The 18765-nt window shown below is 47.8% G+C and overlaps 1 protein-coding gene across 17 annotated transcripts in view; it reads left to right on the plus strand.

The window, feature by feature from the left end:
• LOC114847693 (interleukin-1 receptor accessory protein-like 1-A) overlaps positions 1-18765 on the plus strand; it is a 115914-nt gene that overhangs the window by 48818 nt on the left and 48331 nt on the right. For 13 of the 17 annotated variants that reach the window (XM_055505071.1, XM_055505069.1, XM_055505067.1 and 10 more), the window contains 3 exons: positions 5030-5335; positions 5435-6607; positions 7132-7253. In XM_055505071.1, the coding sequence (XP_055361046.1) occupies positions 6523-6607; positions 7132-7253 (207 nt within the window). In that variant the 5' untranslated portion in view covers positions 5030-5335; positions 5435-6522. Of the gene's footprint in view, positions 1-5029; positions 5336-5434; positions 6608-7131; positions 7254-13514; positions 14671-14699; positions 15740-18765 lie in introns of those variants that run through there. The other 4 variants (XM_055505077.1, XM_055505079.1, XM_041069019.2 and 1 more) reach the window with 4 other exon arrangements.

Here is an 18765-nt window from a genome sequence, read left to right on the forward strand (position 1 = left end):
AATGGAAAGGATTCAGCTGAGTAGCTTCGGGAAAAAAAGTGGAATGCGAAGAGGGAGAGAGCACAAAGAGGGAAGGTGTTCAGAGAGCAAGAGGACACAAAGAGCAGAATACAGAGACGGGTTTGTAAAAGATCATACATGCACGAGAGGGGGGAGGCTAAGGTGAGCGCTAGGAGGGCACGGGCATTAATACAGAACACAGAAACAAAAAAGAGGCGAGCGCGTCACCAGGAATGGCTTACCGGTCTAATTTCACCCCGCACTCGAAGCTGAAGAGAAAACCTCTTTTAGGAACTTATCCGCACCTACACAATCAGGGATTACTTCCTCTATCCGCCGTGAACGTCAGCCTGTGACAAGGCTCTGCAGGCTGGCCCGCCAGCGATAACGCACATATGGGGCGTAATATGCAGCACGTCCCGCTCCGCATAGGAATGATGCCCAGACACTTCCTGATGCATGTGCGTTACACCCTGCGACGTGCGCCGCGAGCTCTGGAAGGTGACAAATCCCCAGGAAGCGTTTGCGAGTGCGATCGCATCCTCCACGACGCCGCTCGCTCCGCCGCTGTTGTCCTCTCTCGATTTAGGAGTGAGTGGGATCGCGCGGAGCAAGAAAGGCCACTGGGAAAATGTAAATGAGTGGAATGAATCAGCCGATCCAAATGTAGGCTGTGCATTAAGTTATATAAAGGCCACGCTCCAACAAAAGAGGTTACACATGGTTTGTGTCTCTGCGCTTCAGGGGTGACTAAGCGAGCTTGTTGTGTTCTGCCGGGGGCTGGCAAAATGTACAGTAATGATTTTTTAAACATCATATTTCTCTTGTTTTAAAATGACCTATGCTTGAGCTTCTAATAATATTTAATGCTGCCAGACAGTACAAGTAGATGTGAGAACAATGTTAATGCTACTTACATGAAAAACCGTACCGTTGCTCCTGCAATTGAATGATATTCTTTATAATGACTTACTGTACAGTATATTAAGAGTGCAGGTTGTGCTTTAATGTTCTTTATTCTTTATTTCAGACTGGGTGTATGTATAATATGTATAATCCTATTAGCTCATGTTATGGGAGGGCCTCTGGTTCTGCATGGGGGCCTTTCTGAGTGAAAGCTGGGATGGGATCATCTGGCTCCTGTTCAGGCCTCGGTGTTTGTGTTGGCTGCAGCCTCTCTGCTCCATGTATATTTGACAGGTCAAATTCATGACAACCGTCTTACTTCTCTTTTAAATCTATTTTCTCACTTTCTCCGTCATAAATTAGAGAAACACACAGCGGCGGCTGGCGTCTATGTTAATGGCGCTACTTGAAGCTGCATTAAAATTGAAACTTGTTTACGCCGAGTTCTTTGTGATTATCCACATTTTAGTTGATTTCTGTATTTCCTCCTGCTGCGGCAGGAGCAGACGGCCTTTAGTAGCTCTAAAGAGCAAGCAGCGATGTCTCCGTAGGTGGTCAAACCCAGCGTGGCTCCTCCTAACGCTCAGGTCCAATGTACTACGTCAAACACACTCAGTTACATATGTAGGCGTGTGCGCATGCCGCTGTATTAATCTCTCTTATTTGCAGGCACCTCAGGCTGCAGTGGGATAGGATTTACTACTGTGAGACCCCGATGCAGATACAGTGTTTGAGAGGCCTGTGACATGTAAACAACTCTTAGTCTTGCACGTTATTACATCAGCCACAAACACACATACATGACGTGACTACAGGTCAGCTGCTTCAAACATTCATTTCGGTGACTAATGTCTTCAGGACTGACACATCTCTCGTACTCGTTACCCAGTGTCTGAGTCGAGTGACTTCAACAGCACAGGTTTATTTCTGTAGATGCTGTAAATCGAGCCTGTTGCGAGTAAGGGGTTAGTGTGGGAGGGTTTTGCAGCAAGTACAACTCAGTTACATAGTTCAGGTACATTTTCTTTTACGTACGTTGATGTTCTACGGCGCTTTGTTAAGAATGAGAAACTAATGAGACATTTGAAATGTATGTTGACTCTCCCTTTCTGGAGATTCTGAAGGCTGTGCAGCGCTGGAAGTGAGTGCACAGAGATCACTTCGCCCACACTGTATAAAATAATGAGTACTGTATAAAATCACATTTTTTGTGATTGTAGAAACTTGGTAAAATACATATTTAGCATTTTTCATAGTGATTAGTTTTAAATATGCTGTTTTTTAATTTCCGTGTTGCATGTACTTAAAAATTCTAATAATGATGTCTTCAGACATCTGGTATCAGTTCAGTTTGTGTTTTACTGAATATTTATTTCTACATGCATGATTCACAGTGAACCTGCTATGAATGCATTTACTCGTGTTTGGATGTTAAGTTTAGATCCTTAACGGGCTCTAACTGAATCTCCTCGTCCAGACGGAGCTGATGCCATGAATCTAGTAGGATTCTTTGTTTGTGCGTGATGTCACTATAATCCACTTGTAGCCAGGTAATATTATCACCAGCGGCTGCTGTGGATGGGTGATTTCTGAGTAACATCTGCAGGAACACACACTATGTTAAATGTAGTCGTTGTAGGTAAATCATTTTCTCCACATCAGACTTCCAGGTTTCCAAACTGCGTTTCATCAAACTATTGATACTTGGTGGATGCCTTGCTGTTCAGAAATCAATAGAAAAGGTTAAAGGGTTCAGAGGACGTCCTCTCAGTGGCATTAAGCTGCTCTCTCATGTCGGCTGCTTTCATGTGAACTCAAACTGAGGCAGCTCTGGTTCAGTTGATGGGGCATTTGTTTGGTCGTCTGTGGTCCATGGTACGAATCCTGATGCAGGAGAACATGCTGAAGGGCACACTGAGGTTTCACCACCATCTGCGCGCTCACCTCCCATACTGTAAAGACACCTATACCGCCATTTATTGCAGCGGTTAGTGTTCTGGCCTTATGTAAGCGAAAGGAAATAGCAGCAAACGTCAGGAAAGCTGTGGGGCTCAGAAAGCTGAACAGAGGTAGAGGATTTCAAAGGAACAGTGGTGTATTGATGCCGGCGCGTCCTGTCGTGGTCCTTGAGAAGCACAAACTCTTCACATCATGATCCTGGTCTCTATCAGCATGAGTCATCCTTACTGGCCGCACTTCCTATCATCCCATTACCACTGATAAAATAATATTGCATAACCTCACACAAACAGATGGTGCATTTGAAAAACTCATTGTAAACTATACCTGCTTTTTTTAAAGCGTGAATAATGAGCCTCATCAATAGCAGCAATCCAGAGCACAATGGGGCTTTCAGTCTCCGTAATGATTAGAGCTCGGTGCGCCCGCTGTAATGGCTGCGTGTAGACTGTGTGTACTGTATGTCTGAGCGAGGCTGAGGCACAGAAGCTGGGATTTGGTACAAAGCAGAGTGTATTTTATGTAACAGTGCGGAGTAGATCAGAGAGCAGAGCATGACCTATTTTTAGGGCTCTGTGGAGACAATGTTTCTGTTCTATGCACTGGAAACCATGACTCCTGCTCTTCATACCCACTTCACAAAGCTTAGTGTGCATCAGAAGGTCGGGTCACGGTGGACGGACGGAAGCTCCTGTTTTCTGTGTGAGCTCTTAACTTCTGTATGAAGTGACCTCGTTGTATGTCTTGCTAGTGTTTGCATGTATCTGGTACCTGTGCTGTTGCCAGTATTAGTGTGCGTCCCAATCACATGTAAAATCAATAGGAACCCACTTTGGGCTGAGCGTCGTCTCATCCCAGTCCCACAGCACCACGGTTGTGTCTGCGCCCACTCTGCACTCAGATGCTGGGAATGAACAGACCTGTGACTGTCACAGCTCATGTGCTGAATACATTTTAGGGGGGGGGGGGTTGATGCTGGAGGTCAAAGATGCTTCATTAGTGCCGTTTTAAACAGCCTTGCCCCTACGTGATGCACATTTAATGAATGACCCCGCGCTTTCGTTTATTTTGAGACAGTCCCACGTTCAGTAAGTCATCCTGCTTTACTTGCTAATAGTTACTCACCAGATCATGTGATTTACAGATACAGATGCTTGAGTTATTCCCCTTTGAGTAATGTTTGCTAAAAATGCCTTGCGTCCAAACAGCAGAGGCCAATTACATCCTTTAAAGGGTTTTATTTTGGACCAAATCCCCCAACAAGCAGATACTGATGCCGTGTGGTTAACAATGGGAGAGTGCATCTTATTCATTGTCTTCTATAAATACTGCCGTCTCCTGCGTGACGCCATCTTTCCCTCTTCCTGCCTTCCCCTCGTCGCCTCGGTTCCTCTCCGTCTGTGGTTACGTAAGCTGGTGTGAAGGCCTGGCTGTGTGGGCTGCAGAGTGGAGGAGGGCCTCACCACTTTATGAACTTCCATTCACTAAGGAGCTTCCAAGTTCAGCAGCTCCTCAGCCTCCCCAGTGTGTCAGAGTACAAGGCTATTTATGAACCCACCTCCATCGCTTCGCACATTAACATCTTAAAACTCTCCACTGCTTAAATCTAACAGCCCCCGGAACTGGATTCGCACAACGTGAAGTAATTGATTGTTTTGTCTTCTGACAGCATCGTGTAATTTCGTTTCTCATTGTGCAACATAATGAGATATTGGACAGCTCTAAAAAAAGTGTTGACACAGATGACTGGAACCTACAGTAAATTGGTATCTTTAGATTTTAGTCCACATTTAGTTTGAGCTGTATTTAATAAAACAAAAATTAGGATAAAGAGAGGGAAGAAAAAGAAATGATTAACAGACAGAAGGTGTTGAAACCGTGGACTGAGGGTAGGATGAAGAGTGCAATAAAGGAACAGAGGGAGCAGATGGATGCAGGACAGACACCTTAACTGTGCATGATTGCACTTGTGTGCAAGTGCCAAAAAGCAGCCCCCAGCAGAGGGTTAAGAATCAGGTACAAGGCTACAAGCGTGAAAGCAGTCCAGTCCACAGACAATGAGCAGAGCTGTCCAACCGCAGCAGTAAGAGTGTGTGAATGCTCACATTTCAAAGTCCGTGCTTGTTTGATTGCAGTCATTAACTTGGCTGTTATTTGTCTGCAGGTGTGGCAGCAGTGTGGACACCAGGTTCTGGGATGCTGGGAATTATTTAGGAGTCGCCTGAATCCACCGGCATCATTTGGATGCACGCTCTAGTGCAGCGGATAAAACTCAAGCAGGCGTGACCTTTAAAGAGTCAACATGACAAGTGGCGCAAATTTGCTCAGCGTCTTGTGATTATTTGAGTTTGCACGAACAAGTTTGCAGTGTGGGCTCAGACTTTCTGACCCCACGTTGGTCTCTTCTAATGTTTTGAGAGCGAGGGTCCCGGTGGTCGAACGAGTGATCTGTGCAGCACAAACAGCAGAGGTAAAACAATAGGATGCATTTAGAAGTTGGTAACACAGGCTTCTGGAGGCTCTAATATACAGTATAATGAATTAATACCCTTGTTTATTCTGCATTCAGAGTTGCTGAGACTCCCTTTAAAGCCCTGTGCTTCATGTGGCAGACACCACTCAGACATGCAGAACTAATGGCTGGATGAAGACAGAGGGTTCTGGTTTTCATTTCCGTCAGTGTTGATCCCACAGACAGTGTCCAGGCCGCGCGAAGACAGAGTGTCATAATGTGGACAGACAGGATTAGTATCAGCACTTAACAAATGAAGAACATCCTTCATACTAATCTTCTGTCTGTCAGACACCAGCGAGCCGGGGGAGGCCTCTGTTCCCTCACGCCGGATCAGCTTACAGCGCTAATGACACACCCACTCCAGCTTTTCATCCCACCCTAATGAACACAGCACAGCAACACAACAGCCCCACTGGCCTCACGTGTTTGTCTGACTGTTAGGGACAGGTTCGTTGTACGAGGACAGACACAAATAACAAGCTAGGTTAACTTCTATAACTTTTATAAGGTTTTCATGTTTTTTTACTGATTACAGGCTTTTAGCTGCAGAGAAAATCAATCACAGTGTCTCATGAGTCATCACACAAATTCATGCAAAATCATTCACAGCAAAATGATGCAGTGGCAAGCATCTAACACTCCTCCTTCTGTCACTCTGGGCTAATAGAGCTCTCCTTCTGTCCTTCCCCCTCTTGTCTCCTGACCTTCACTAACTTGTGTTTGCCTTTTGTCCTTCCTGTGTGTTTGTGCGCTCGGCTGAGGGGAGGATGTTGCCTCTCTGTGTCCGTGTGTTGTTTTTCCCTGCAGTATTTTACCGTCCACTGTGTTAATTGATTCACGGTGCCGGTACAGTAGCAGTCGTGTGGGGAAGGCTGCTCTCAGCCACTCAGAGGAGCCTGATTGCTGGACTCCTGATTGGACCGGTTACACACACACACGCTGGGAGTTAAAATCCCGGATGGTTGTTGCTTCAACCGCCGCTGCACCTTTTTCATTCCAGGCAAACTGCAACACATGAAAGGCTCCATGATGAGGTAGATGCTGAACTGACAAAGAGAAGCCCCGCTGACTCCTTTCCACTGCCGGTGGTGTAATTGTGGTTTGAGTGTTTTTACCCAGAATGAACCAGAAACACTTGATGCATGAGTGACACAGTGAAAGCAGATGTTCCAGCAGATGTGTTCAGTCGCTCTCCCCCGTTCACAGAGGGAATCTCCACAGAACTCAGTATGGAGTTTGTTTATTTCCTGCCCTTTACGTTGTTGTTGTTGTTGTTTATTTTGTAATATTAACTAAACAGTTGTTTTTCAATTAAAGCAAGAAACATTATCAGATCCAATAATAGAAAAGTGTAGGTAGTAAATCAGTTTCCTGTCAAAAACCTAAATCAATGGAAATATATTGATGTTAGCATTGAAATTGATGGAGAGGACGATCCATACGAGCGGCTGGACTTTAACTAGGCTGTTACAGATATGCAGTGCATTGAAAATGATCATTTGTTCTTCACATTCGGTTTCATAACACTGAGTCTAAAATCATGTCGTTAGTGGCTGTTGGACCATTAGAGGGTGAAACCAGACCTAGAAACTACTGCAGCAAAAAGACCCCTTTGTTATTTCTAAAATGTGGCACCATGTCATGCATTGGTTGCTTGGCTGTTACAGTATAAAGAGGGAGAACTTGACAGTTCATCTTCCTGCTTTGTCACAGAATTTCTAATGTATTGCCGCTCTTCTCTGCCGTTACAGCAACACTTGCAAAACGTGGGTATGTGACAACCTTGTCAGCGCTCAGAGCTCGCTGTCTGTCCATCTCTGCTTCTCGCAGGCAGCACGACCAGAACGACCTGAGGAAGAAGCACTCAACACAAGTAGGCTCATCCTTTAGCTCTGTTATGTCCTTGTTCATGATACTATAATGACTAACCAGCAAAAGTAGTGAGATTTTATGAGCGGAAAGCGTGTTTGTCTCCTTTATGATTTCCATATTCCAGATAAATAATTCACAGGCTCCATGTTTATCCTTCTCGCAAAACGCGAAGGGTCAGAGTGGATTAAATCAGTTCTACCAGCAGTGTAGTGTATTTCAACAGGAGAGGAAAATGAGCCCCTAGGCCTAAAAGCCGGAGTAATAAAGAAGAACAGAGTGAAATCTCCAGATACTCGCTCAGCATCGATGTTCATAGTGTACTGCAGCTTTTAAAAACGCGGCCGTGACAAGCGGCGGAGAGAAAATAGATTCACGGAGAGGAAGGGAGTGGAGCGCGCCGGCCTACACCTCTGTCAGACAATTTAAAGGTCTACATCCAGCACGCCTCCTCCACCTGCGGTAGGGACTCACACACCATGAATAAATCATTCCTGCTACACTTAGAAGAAAGAACGCCTTTTGTCCTTTTGTCCCTGCAAACCATTCGCACGCTCGCCTTTATTGCCGTTTAATATGAGAGAGCAGAAAGCTGGGGTCTGGTTGGCTCAAATTGGGCCCGAGGCAGCAGACAATTGGACCAATCAGAGCCACAAGCCGTGCTGTGGATGAACATCCGCCTGGTGGGACATCCATCCAACGTCCAGCTCACAGGTGATGGGTCCACACGTGTAGAAGGTGTGAGGCGGTCGGAGGCGAGGACACAGAGACCGCTTTCATGCCTCTGTCCGATCTGACAGTTTGTAATTGTTTTACACGCTGGGTCCGGCGTCCTGCGGGCTTCTCCGGAACGAGATGGATTTTATTTCCATTTTCAGGTCTATGCGGATGGGTTCCGGAGCCGCATTACTAATGGGCAGATCCAGCACACTTAAAGGACTGCCTTAATTACTGAATCTTGGCTGACCTTGCTGTCTGAACTTTGCTTTAGAGCGTCAATTGTGGCTCGTCAATTTCTATGTTAATGAAGACTAGAGGCGACGGGGAGGAGACGATTGTTTTCAGACATAGTTGAATAGTTACGATTAAAGGACTGTTGAGTAACCTTGTGCTAAGAGAGAGAAATAAAAGACAGAAGGTTAAGAATGTCATCAAATGGTTTACTTTTGTTCATGACTCTGCAGGTTTTCACACCTGGTTACGTCTGTATCACATCTTGTATGTAGTAGTTACTGTTACAGAGCGGTTTGAGTGTTTCATTGTATTTCTGTGAGCTGTGAGGAGCATCAGCTGGCAACACGACCCCAGCAGTTACCTACAGTACAGTACAGTATAGATGAACCCATAGTGATACTAAAGTGAGTGCAGCTCATTTCAAAAACATCTACACGCTCTTTGTCTAGTTTCTGCTTAAATTGAACAGTTAAACCAATTTCGCCAGCGAACTGTCATCTAAGCGTTTCCTGTAACCAGATTACAGGAATACTGGATGTCCTTGGAGAGCTGCTCCAGCCACGTTCTCAGGTTGTCTAGTGTGACTCACCCTCTTGTGGTCAGTCCACATCAGCTGTGCTGGGTCGAGGTCTGAGAAGTCGAAACTCCAAATTCATTTCCCTCGGCATTATGGGAAGTGGTCCAGGCCTGGAGGCAGCAGGCAGCCCCAAATCACAATGCTGCCTCCCTCCACCTCCTCTAGATGTACATGTTTTCCTTTCATGCACACTGTAGTGATGCAAACTATTTAGCTTTGGCGTCAGTTGTCTACAAAACTTTTCCCCATTAACACTGAAGTAAGTATGGTATAAAAAAGGGAAAACACCATCCCAGCAGGGAAGTGAGCTTGTGTGAGCGAGGTTATTAAAAATGAGAGAGATCAGCGTGCAGCCGTGTTTTGAATGACTCGCAGGAAACAGAGGATGCATGTAAAGAGTGTGTCAAGCCAAGGCAGCTTTATGTTGCTGACCCTGTGGGATGTGCGCCTCCATCCTCTTCCTGCTGCCTCCCTATCCCGTTCCCCTCTCTCTCTCTCTCTCTCTCTCCCTCCTCTTTGCTGTTTTCTCCCATACTCCTGCGCGTGGAAGAAAAAGCGGCTCCTGCTTCCCGTCCTCTGATTAAAAGCAGGCGCTTCAGCTGGGAATCGCAGGGAACGCTCCCATGACGGCGCTGGATGCCGGCTCTTGATTGGCTGCTTGATCTATAATTCAGGTTAGATGGGAGCGCTTAATGAGAGTGGCTAATGATGTTGACGAGCGTCTCAGCAGTGATAGGAGAGCGTGTGCACACTCGCTCCGTACTCACTTCAGTCCGCTGCACCAATTCATTTAGATAAACAGCATCCGAGGATCCGGGAGACATAATAATGTTAGTGTCTGTTAACAAAAACATGAGATGGATAGAGGAGCAGACATGTACTGTGGGTACAGTTTAGCCTACAACTTTATAGCTGCTTGCATTCTTTATCATATACTCATATATTATTGTTCTGTCGGGGAGGTTTTAATCACTGCAGCCTCCACATGGGCTCGTCTAGTGAGGATCCACTTGCGATCACAGTGTTGTTTATCTAAACGAAGTCTGCGGTTTGAAGTCTGCACGCGTGCATTACTTTTTCATCTGCAGCCCTGCACCTACGTGTGATGCGCGTATAATTGCCCTCCTTCTAAGTTCCCAGCGCTCTCACCACAGGCGTCCGCAAATGCCTTTTTGCAGCGGCGCTGCTCGTTCCCCCTTCGCTCCCTCACTGTTTCCACGAGCCTGCGCTGCTTTTCATGCCTTGCGATGAATTCTGTGGGTTGGAGACGGTTTGTTGGTGAGGAAATCTAGTTCCTCGTTGAAATATTTAGCAGAGCTCAGCGTGCGGAGCGTCGCCAGTGCAAGCTGCTCCGTTCCGTGAGTGTTCCAGCGTCTCAGCGCTAAGTAAAATAACGAGGCGGCAAAAGAGGTCGGACCAGGACGGGGATTGTTTCTGCAAGGTCATATCAGAAAAAGCATTTCAAGTGTTTCTCTGAAACATCCCACAGTGGCTTGGACTGGTACAGTCTCAGACGCTCCATTCCTGCGCGTGCGTCTCCTCCCTCGCTCTGTATTCCACTTTGATTCCTGTCCAGCTGAGCGGCCGATCGGGTAAAATGTGACACTGATGCCGTTTCCCGCTGGAACATCAGACGGCTGCACTTGGCCGTGCAGCTCGCAGGTCGCGGCGCCGCGGTGTGGAAAAACGCCGCTCTGATCAGGAAAACCTTGTGCCAGTTGCCAAGGGAGGAGATCACAGCACCAAAGGGGGGGAATCTGCCAAAACAGGTCAATAATCAAGTAGGAGCAAATGTCTCCACACACGTACGGTTTAGTGAGAGGAACAGGACTGCGTTTTTCAGGTCGGGGTCTAGAAGCAGGTTTGAGACCAATGAATGCTGGTGGTGAGGTGTTGCTGCGGTTTGAAGCCGGGTGCCAGCGCAGATGTGCCCAGCAGATGAGCGGGGGAAATGGCATCATCGACAATTACAGGAAGGTCACGACCTGCTGTCACGGCAACTGCTTGGCATCCGCTTGGTAAGTGCTTGGCACCCGCAACCTGCAGATTTCATGAACCTGCAATTAGGCAGCGCGCGCGTATCAGTCGGCACACAGTCAGAAGCATCTGCTCTGTGTGTGTGTGCGTGTGTGTGTGTGTGTGTGTGTGTGTCTGAGCGTCTGTCTGTCTGTCTGTCTGAGCGACTGTCTGTTTGTTTTTGCTTTTTAAGGTCAGAGCACTCTTATAGTACAGTATGTACAGTTACGCTGTAAGGGAAATTACAATGTGTTTGAGTTTGCTGCTGCAGCTGATTGCTTTGGTTCAAGGCCAGAACTTGGAAGTTTTGGATGTTGTGTCATTTCAGAGATGCAAGAAAAACATGTCTGACAAATCCACTGAACAACATTAGGCCTGCGAACACTGGGTTTTTGTCCACATGCACCAATTTCCTAAAATCCACGTTCACTAAATCACAGTTGTCGTGTCTTTATCCAGTTAGATTAACACGTCACAAGCTGTTGTGGAACTAAAAAACAGTCTTGCGTGTTGAACTCAACACGGTTGGAGCCACTTAGTGCGTTTCTCTAAACGCGACATCTGTTGTAGCGCGTCCCACAGAGACTTCACGTTACTCTTTCTTATTTCCGATTGAACCGTGGCATTAATCGCTTCTTTATCTGATCGCATTCTAACGCAAAGTCTATTTTTGGCGGTGCGGGAAAGTGGGACGCGGCGCTAATTCAAGAGGCCGCGTGTTCCAGCGGAGTTGGTCGCCGTTTGAACTCGCGGGGAGCTTTCACTCGGAGCCCCTGCTGAAAAGACGCTGAGCTGTGCTGTGCTGAGCCGTTCAGCAGACCGGACAATGCAGCGGCAGAGAGAAAGGAGCGTGGGAGGAAGATGTGATCGGGTCCTGTGATCTCCCAGCAGTTTCTATGGCATCACTCATGCACCATTTATCTGCTGAATATTCAGCAGTCTGCAGCGGGTGAGCGAGTGAGTTTTTTAAGAAGAATGAAGAGGTGGATTTATGTCATCCCAGTCAGCCTCTATATTTTCTGCATGACGGATGATGGTCAGGTACCTACTCATGCCCTGAAAAGAAATAGTGTGGAGGCAGATACCTCTGTGACGAGTTTCCTGAGCCCTGGGCAAGTGTGGTTATACAAGCAGCCCTCTCCTTTCCCATATAGTTTACAGACGCCACACGTCCAGCTGGGATGTGGTCACCTTTTCAACAGATGTGTGTATTTGTGCTGCTCTACCTCGTTTCCCATCACCACCATTGCCACTCAAAGGTTAGAATGGGTAATGCTCAGACCTAATGGCATTCGGTCCATCGACATGACTACCAGCTGGAGCGAGAGCCGGAGATGAAGGGAATCTTAAAGAATAAAACTTAACTTATGCCCTTGAGTGGATGAATGGATGTCGGGCCTGACGTGGTGATTTCAGAGCAAGTATTTCTGTACTGCAGTATGTCGAGATCCCAGATATCCAGTACAAGCCACTAATGTTTAATGAGAACAAATCATTGTCCCAAGTTCACAATGAGACAAGCAGCTGTTTTAAACTAATTTTTTACTCCACTGATGGAGATTGTGTGTTTACTTTAAGTGCTGCACTGTAACCTAAGTAAAATATTAGTCTAATGTTTGTAATGATGGGAGATGGAGACTGATAGACTGTCTGTACAGTACGTTAAATTGAAGCACATACAGCATAGAAGAGAAGTGAGGGGACGTCAGCAGCTTAATGGATACGAGCAGTTTAGAGGAATCGGGGGAAAATGAAGGGCTGGTGTTTTTCCTCTGGCCTGTGCTTCTGGGTCAGGGTGAGGGCGGAAGACAAGGGATGCTACTGGACTCCGCATCCTGAGAATATATTTCAAAAGCTGTCACTTGTTTCGCATTAACGGTGGCAAACATGTCTGCGGTTAGACGCCAGACAAGATTATCCCACAGCTACACAAGAAAAACAGGGATTGATGAGTTATTCAGCTTTGGAACATTTTACTTTCCACACAATTCTAATTTATCTTCCAGTCAAACGTAATAGACTTATGAAGGAGAAACGTTCCGCCCAAACTTCAGACATCGCTGTTCTTCACCAGCTGGACGGGTGGGAGTCAGTGTCAGCGTTTGATTGACAACAGCTGGCAGGCTGCGCCTCTGTGCCTGTGTGGTGTCACTGCCAATATGCTCCCCCTTACCTTGTCCACCATCTAACACCATCTCCAGCTCCAGCCACTTATCTGGCCTCGGCCGAGGGCAGAGAGTGGCTATTTGTTCCCTTTAGAGTAACTGAAGTAATGACACGACTTGAAATGAAATGGACACCGAGGGAGGCTAAATTCAAGAGGCAATAACCTCAAAGAGGGCCGCGCTTACAAACGGGGAGCGGAGGCTTTGATCTGGACCGGGCCAACATCTGCGGCCCGAAGGGGCGCGTGGAGGTGAGTTTAATGGGCTGCAGCTGCACGCGGACGCTGCTAATTAGCGGCTCGCCCCCTCGGTGGCGTTGTGGTGGCTTGAACAACCGTCAAGACTCGACCAGGTTCCATGAGAAAATAAGGCTGCGTTCAAAAGCACACGCAGCGTCATAAAACACAAGTAAAAAAAATAACCACGCAACCCGAGTTCACAGCAGCAGAACGACGCGGTTTTAATTAGTTCTCAGGCCGCTTTGAATGTTGGGTCACGTGACCAGCCTCTATAGCGTTCTAATGCGTTCGGCTCTGCTTCCACGTCGCTCCGTGCGTCGGCGCATGTTGTGCTTAATGTCACTGCAGACGTCGCCCATTGATCTCCGGAGAATCAGCCCGCTGCGTTTCCATTTCCCCTCCGCGTCTGAGCCGCGGCAGCGAAACACTTCGAGCGGAGCCGCCGTTTAAACTTGACCCGTGTGATTTGGCACGGGCGTTTAACGCGGATGAGATTCTCATTCCTGACTTTATTTTAAGCTCGTGTCTCTCGCGGAGCCGGGACATCATCGGTATGCGGGACTAAGTCCACTGGTTCAGGTTTAAGTCCGTTCCCTTTTCCCGTCTCTCTCTCTCTCTCTCTCTCCCCCCTTTCCTCCCTCCACCCCATTTTCCCTCTCCCAACAAGTGCGGACCCCTTTTTTTTACCCCTCTCGTCCTGTTCGCCGGACAGGCTTTGAGTTATAGACATGCTGGAATCCCCCCCCTGCCTCCATTCCGCTGCCTAATCGATGAATATGATGGAGTGCAGGTGCAGCCGCGGCGCGTGGCGGAGCCAGCGGGGGACGCGTGCGGTGCGCTAGGACCGGGGAGCGATCCTGCTCGTCGTGTGCGTCCGCAGCTACAGAGCGGAGCGTCGGAGGAAACCCCCCATCGGACCTCACCATTATATCCATACATTCCGCTCTCCCACCTCCACGGCGGCGCGACTGAGCGCCGGGGATCGCACCGACCAGCGCGTCCGGGCTGCTCCGACCCGCGAGGGAGGGCGAGCGATCGAGCCCCATTTGCGCACAAGTCAGCTGTGGGTTTTTATTTTTTTGTGTTTCGAGGGAGACGTTCATTTCGCTGCTTCGCCCCCACTCGTTTTGAGAAGCATCTTCTTTCTTGGTTACAGTAGTGCCGTTTTTCCCTCCTCCTTTCGTCGCCACACATCACCGTTTTATTCCAGGCGCGCAAAGTCACATCTGCGTAGGACGAGTGTTTGGCGCACTTCTCCCCCAAAAGACACGGACAAGATCTCCGCTGTTCTGCTTGGATTTAAACCGGACGACTGGCTGAATGGGTGACCTCGCAGAGACACAGACTATCACCGGCGTGCACCCATTTTGTGGAAGCGTGTTTTCCCTGTTGACCCGGAGTTGTGATGACCAAATCCGTCCCCACTGACTGACGATCGGCGCCGTAGCATTTTGGAACCCACTTGGTGAGGTAGGCCAGCATCTCCCCCAGGCTTCCACACACGGCGGCGTGGCTTTAGAAAGTTCCATTCAAATGGGCTCTCTCACTCTCCACTATTGCGGCAGCGGACACATCCCCTGTGACTGTGGGCTTTTATCGGACAGTTGCGGCGGTTTCTCCATAGAAACGCCATGGTGGTGGTGTTCATCGATTCCTGAACTGTTTAAGGGGAAGTTTAGCGCCTGCCACTGTTGCAGCAAAGGGAAATATATGAGCGTGATGGGCTCCAAGCGTTCAGAACGTTGGGTTAATACCCAGTAAGTGAAAGGGACGTGCCGCAGTTCGAGAGGACCTCGGTGTCTGTCGTCTCTGGACCGAGGAGCCACACTTTGTGAATTTGGCTCCCAATGTGTTTGCTCATGAGCTCAATCGTGGAGATGCCGGAAAAGCCCTCTGCAGTGCAGTGTCACACACCGGCCCGCCGCTCACTGGGGCTCAATAAGCAGAGGATTTAGATAAAGGTGTAAACGAAGCGGCAGCTTTCCCTGAAGGAAGGCGGCTACAGCGAGGCTTAATATATGCACAGCCCGGCTTTATACGGAGGGAGCGGGGATTTAACGGTGTGTGTGTGTGTGTGTGTGTGTGTGTCATGACTTTGTCTGCGTGTGAGAGTGCGGCACTGTAGTTACAGTCTAAATTGCAGACACAGACCGAGATGCCAGAACTCGCGCTTCCATTTTTTTTTTTCACGGCTCCAACGAGGCTTTTACGTAATGTTACAGAGACGCCACTCAGTCGAAAGCGGGAGCCGCGTGCTTCGTGGCCGTGCCGTCGAACCGTCTCGCCCCTCTTGACCTACTGTCGGAGATGCCCACGGGGACAAGCGGCCCGGTCCCTTGGGTGGAACCGTGCGAGCGCCGACGCGTGACGCAGAAATCGGATTGTTGATGATCCTGTTTCTGGACGATCGCGGAGCAGAGCCGCTCAGGAACGATCGGCCTTATTTGTTATTGTTTGTAATGTAGCGCTTCGACCCAGATAGAAGCCAGAGCTTGTGATCTTGGTTCGTGGATGTTGGGCTTCGTCCTCAGCATGTGCTGTAAGTGAGCACAGGCTTGTGCTATGGCAGCCTCTCTCTCTCTCTCTCTCTCTCTCTCTCTCTCTCTCTCTGTCCTCGCATTTATTCACCCACTCTCTCCTCACACACAATGTATTTTATAATCTCATTACCCTGATCTCAACCACCACAACTAAATGCTTAACTCCCAACCACCAGTCTGCTCTAACCAGCAACTCCAAAGACTGCAGCCAATCAGTCCCTACTATTAATCTTTGAATTTGCAACTTTAGATAAACATGCACACGTAGCTGTGATTAAACCTTAACTCAGCAGCTCTGTCTGTGGGACTTTACTGGCCTGCAGCTGGAGATTACATCAAGCTAGCACCCATATGCCGTATAAGCAGACATGTTCATCTATACCTATATGTAATTGCTGGCAAATGTCTCGGTGTCACTATAGATTTTTAATGTAGTTTTATGAGCAGAGACAGAGAATTTATAAAGTCACTTCTGTCTGATGTTAAAAAGTGCAGCAGATAAAACTGGCATGTCGCTGCCAAGAGCGCCTCATCTCATGGAAGATGACAGGAACTGTCCGTGGTGCTGAAACAGACAGCTCCTTTGTTCAACTCTGGGCTGATTTTCTAAATGGAAATGTTCATTTGCCTTCAGTTACATTTTTGTTGAAACTCGTGGACAGATATTGAGCCACACACACACACATGTGGGCTGCAACATACATTTAGGATGCCTGTGATGTCTTCATACTGTAACTGGAATAATAACGCGCTTCATACATAAACACACATACAACATACACTACAAATGATACTAAAATAAGCTGCCTCAGCATTTGCTCCAAGATAATGCTACTATGTGTAGTAGACCAAAGGGCCATTGAGACACATTAGAAATACTGATGACTGAGCACGCAACCGGCATCTCTCTAATCCGGCCCTGTTTAGATTCAGTGGTGCACCGTGCCTGCTTCCTTGCCTGCTATAAACACAGTTGAGGAACTGATATATAGCCCAAGTGGAAATCAAATTGAGCTCCAGGGAGACAAGACATCGACTCCGTGCCTAATAACTGACTTTGTGCTTCTGTGATTACTATGTCCCATATACAGTGTGTATATATTTGCATGATCCACTGTGTATAAAAATATACAGTAAGTACCTGATAACACTGCACACACAGCTCACACCGGGGTTATTAAGCTGCTCAGTGCCTGGTGGGACCAAAACAATCTGATTTGTTTGCGAGTTAATGGTCATCAGAAAACAGGAAGAGCTGGTTGAGCCACTCTGGATTAATTCTGTTGGTGATAAACGATGTGTGTGTGTGTGTTTGCCTCTAATGTTGATTGAATTAGGCCGCCCCACAGACCCATTGCTTTCCCAAAGAGCACTCAAAGGCGATCCTGTGGTGAAGTGTATCAATAAGCGGGTGGCTAGAGTGTAAGTGGTGGTGTTGCTGTGGGAAGACAGCTGGTGATCAGGAGGGGGAACGCTTAGGGAACGTCCTGCTGATCACGCAGCAGATTGGGAGCCCTAGGTGCGGGCGTCTGTCGGTCCCTGCCGTGGGGGAGAGAGGTGGAGCCACACGGAGCAACTGGGCCGGCACACTAGGCCCACTTCATCTGGGGACCGCGGAGCCCAAGGGTTTTGTTGTGGAACTATGAGGGGACGCACGGAGGTGTCCGTGGCTTACAATGGAGAGTCCAGTGAGCTGGCGTTTTGATGGCTTTGTTCTGGAGGCTGGTTGCTATGACGTGGACCCCCACGGGGCCACTGGCAGCTGAGCTCCCACTGTGGCAGATTGATATTTGTAATTTAAGGGAAGCTGTCACACAGCATCCTCCAGATGGAGAGTGCCGCGGAGGCATGCAGTCGATTAAACACGGTTTGTTTAGAAATAATCATTTTGATGTGGGAGCTGAGGATTCATTTGAGGCGTATTGGCTCAAAGGTTCAAAATGTTCAATTATCCACAGTTACATACAGCCATACAGCTGCATAATAATAGCCACCACATGAAAGAATAGAGTGAGTATGGAGCCTCTTAGTCTGTGTATCATCGGATGAAACCCTTCAAATTACAGCGGGAAGGACAGGTCAGTGATTTGTGTCCCTGTTGGAGGAAGGACTGAGGTTGTGGTGGAGAACTAATCCATTAACCTGCAACGGAATGTCTGCACGCATTCACATGCACGTTGTTTTCATTGCTGAACTATTGGAATTGATATTTGGAGGAGAGTCATGTTTTAAAAGACCGTCTCCTCCTTGTCAGATTGATTGACAATAAAGGAACAATAAATAGCCCCGGGCGAATACTACTTGATAAAGCGCCCTTTAAAACAAGCAAACATGCAGTAAATCAAGTCTCAATCTCTCAAATTAGGATGACAACATTTAGATGCAGCTTTTGGGCCCTGCGTGCTTGATCTCTAACAGTGTTTCGCTTATACAGTTGGCCCAAATGATAGTTGCACCCTGCTGTAGTGCAGAGGTTCAGGGGTAGAGGTGGCCTTTGCATTGTGTTTACTGACAGAGTAACCTGTCAACAGTTCTAGTATTTAGACCAAGATGGAGCTGCATTCACACCCTGGGCCTTTAGACAGCGGGTCTGAAGTAATGAAGGAGGGAGAAGGGCTAGAATAAAACCGAGGACAGCAGCAGACAAGTGGAGGATAAAGAAGTAGAGCAAAAAGTTGCATATAATGGAGGCAGAGGAGCGTTAATGAGAGGTAGAGGAGTGAGGAAATGGGATGAAGTGGAGACTGAAGTGTCTTTAGGGCAGCGTAAATAGGCAGAGTGCCGCCTTCTCACCAGCACCACGGAGGTTCTCTTTAAAAACGGCTCGTGATTGATGAAGCTATGAGATCAGAGCAGTGCAGGCAGTGTCTGCAGGAATATGTCCAGGCGTCCAGGACGGAGGCCTCACGGAAGGTGTTTGTGTGTGAGGAGGCCAAACAGCAGCAGAGCAGAAGCTGCTCTGTGAGGAGGAGTTGGCTAAAATCCCTCCAAGCCTCGTATAAAGTTACGAGAAGCATTAAAGCAG

This window comes from Betta splendens, chromosome 21 (genome assembly GCF_900634795.4).
Source record: "Betta splendens chromosome 21, fBetSpl5.4, whole genome shotgun sequence".
Classification (NCBI taxonomy): Eukaryota; Metazoa; Chordata; class Actinopteri; order Anabantiformes; family Osphronemidae; genus Betta; species Betta splendens.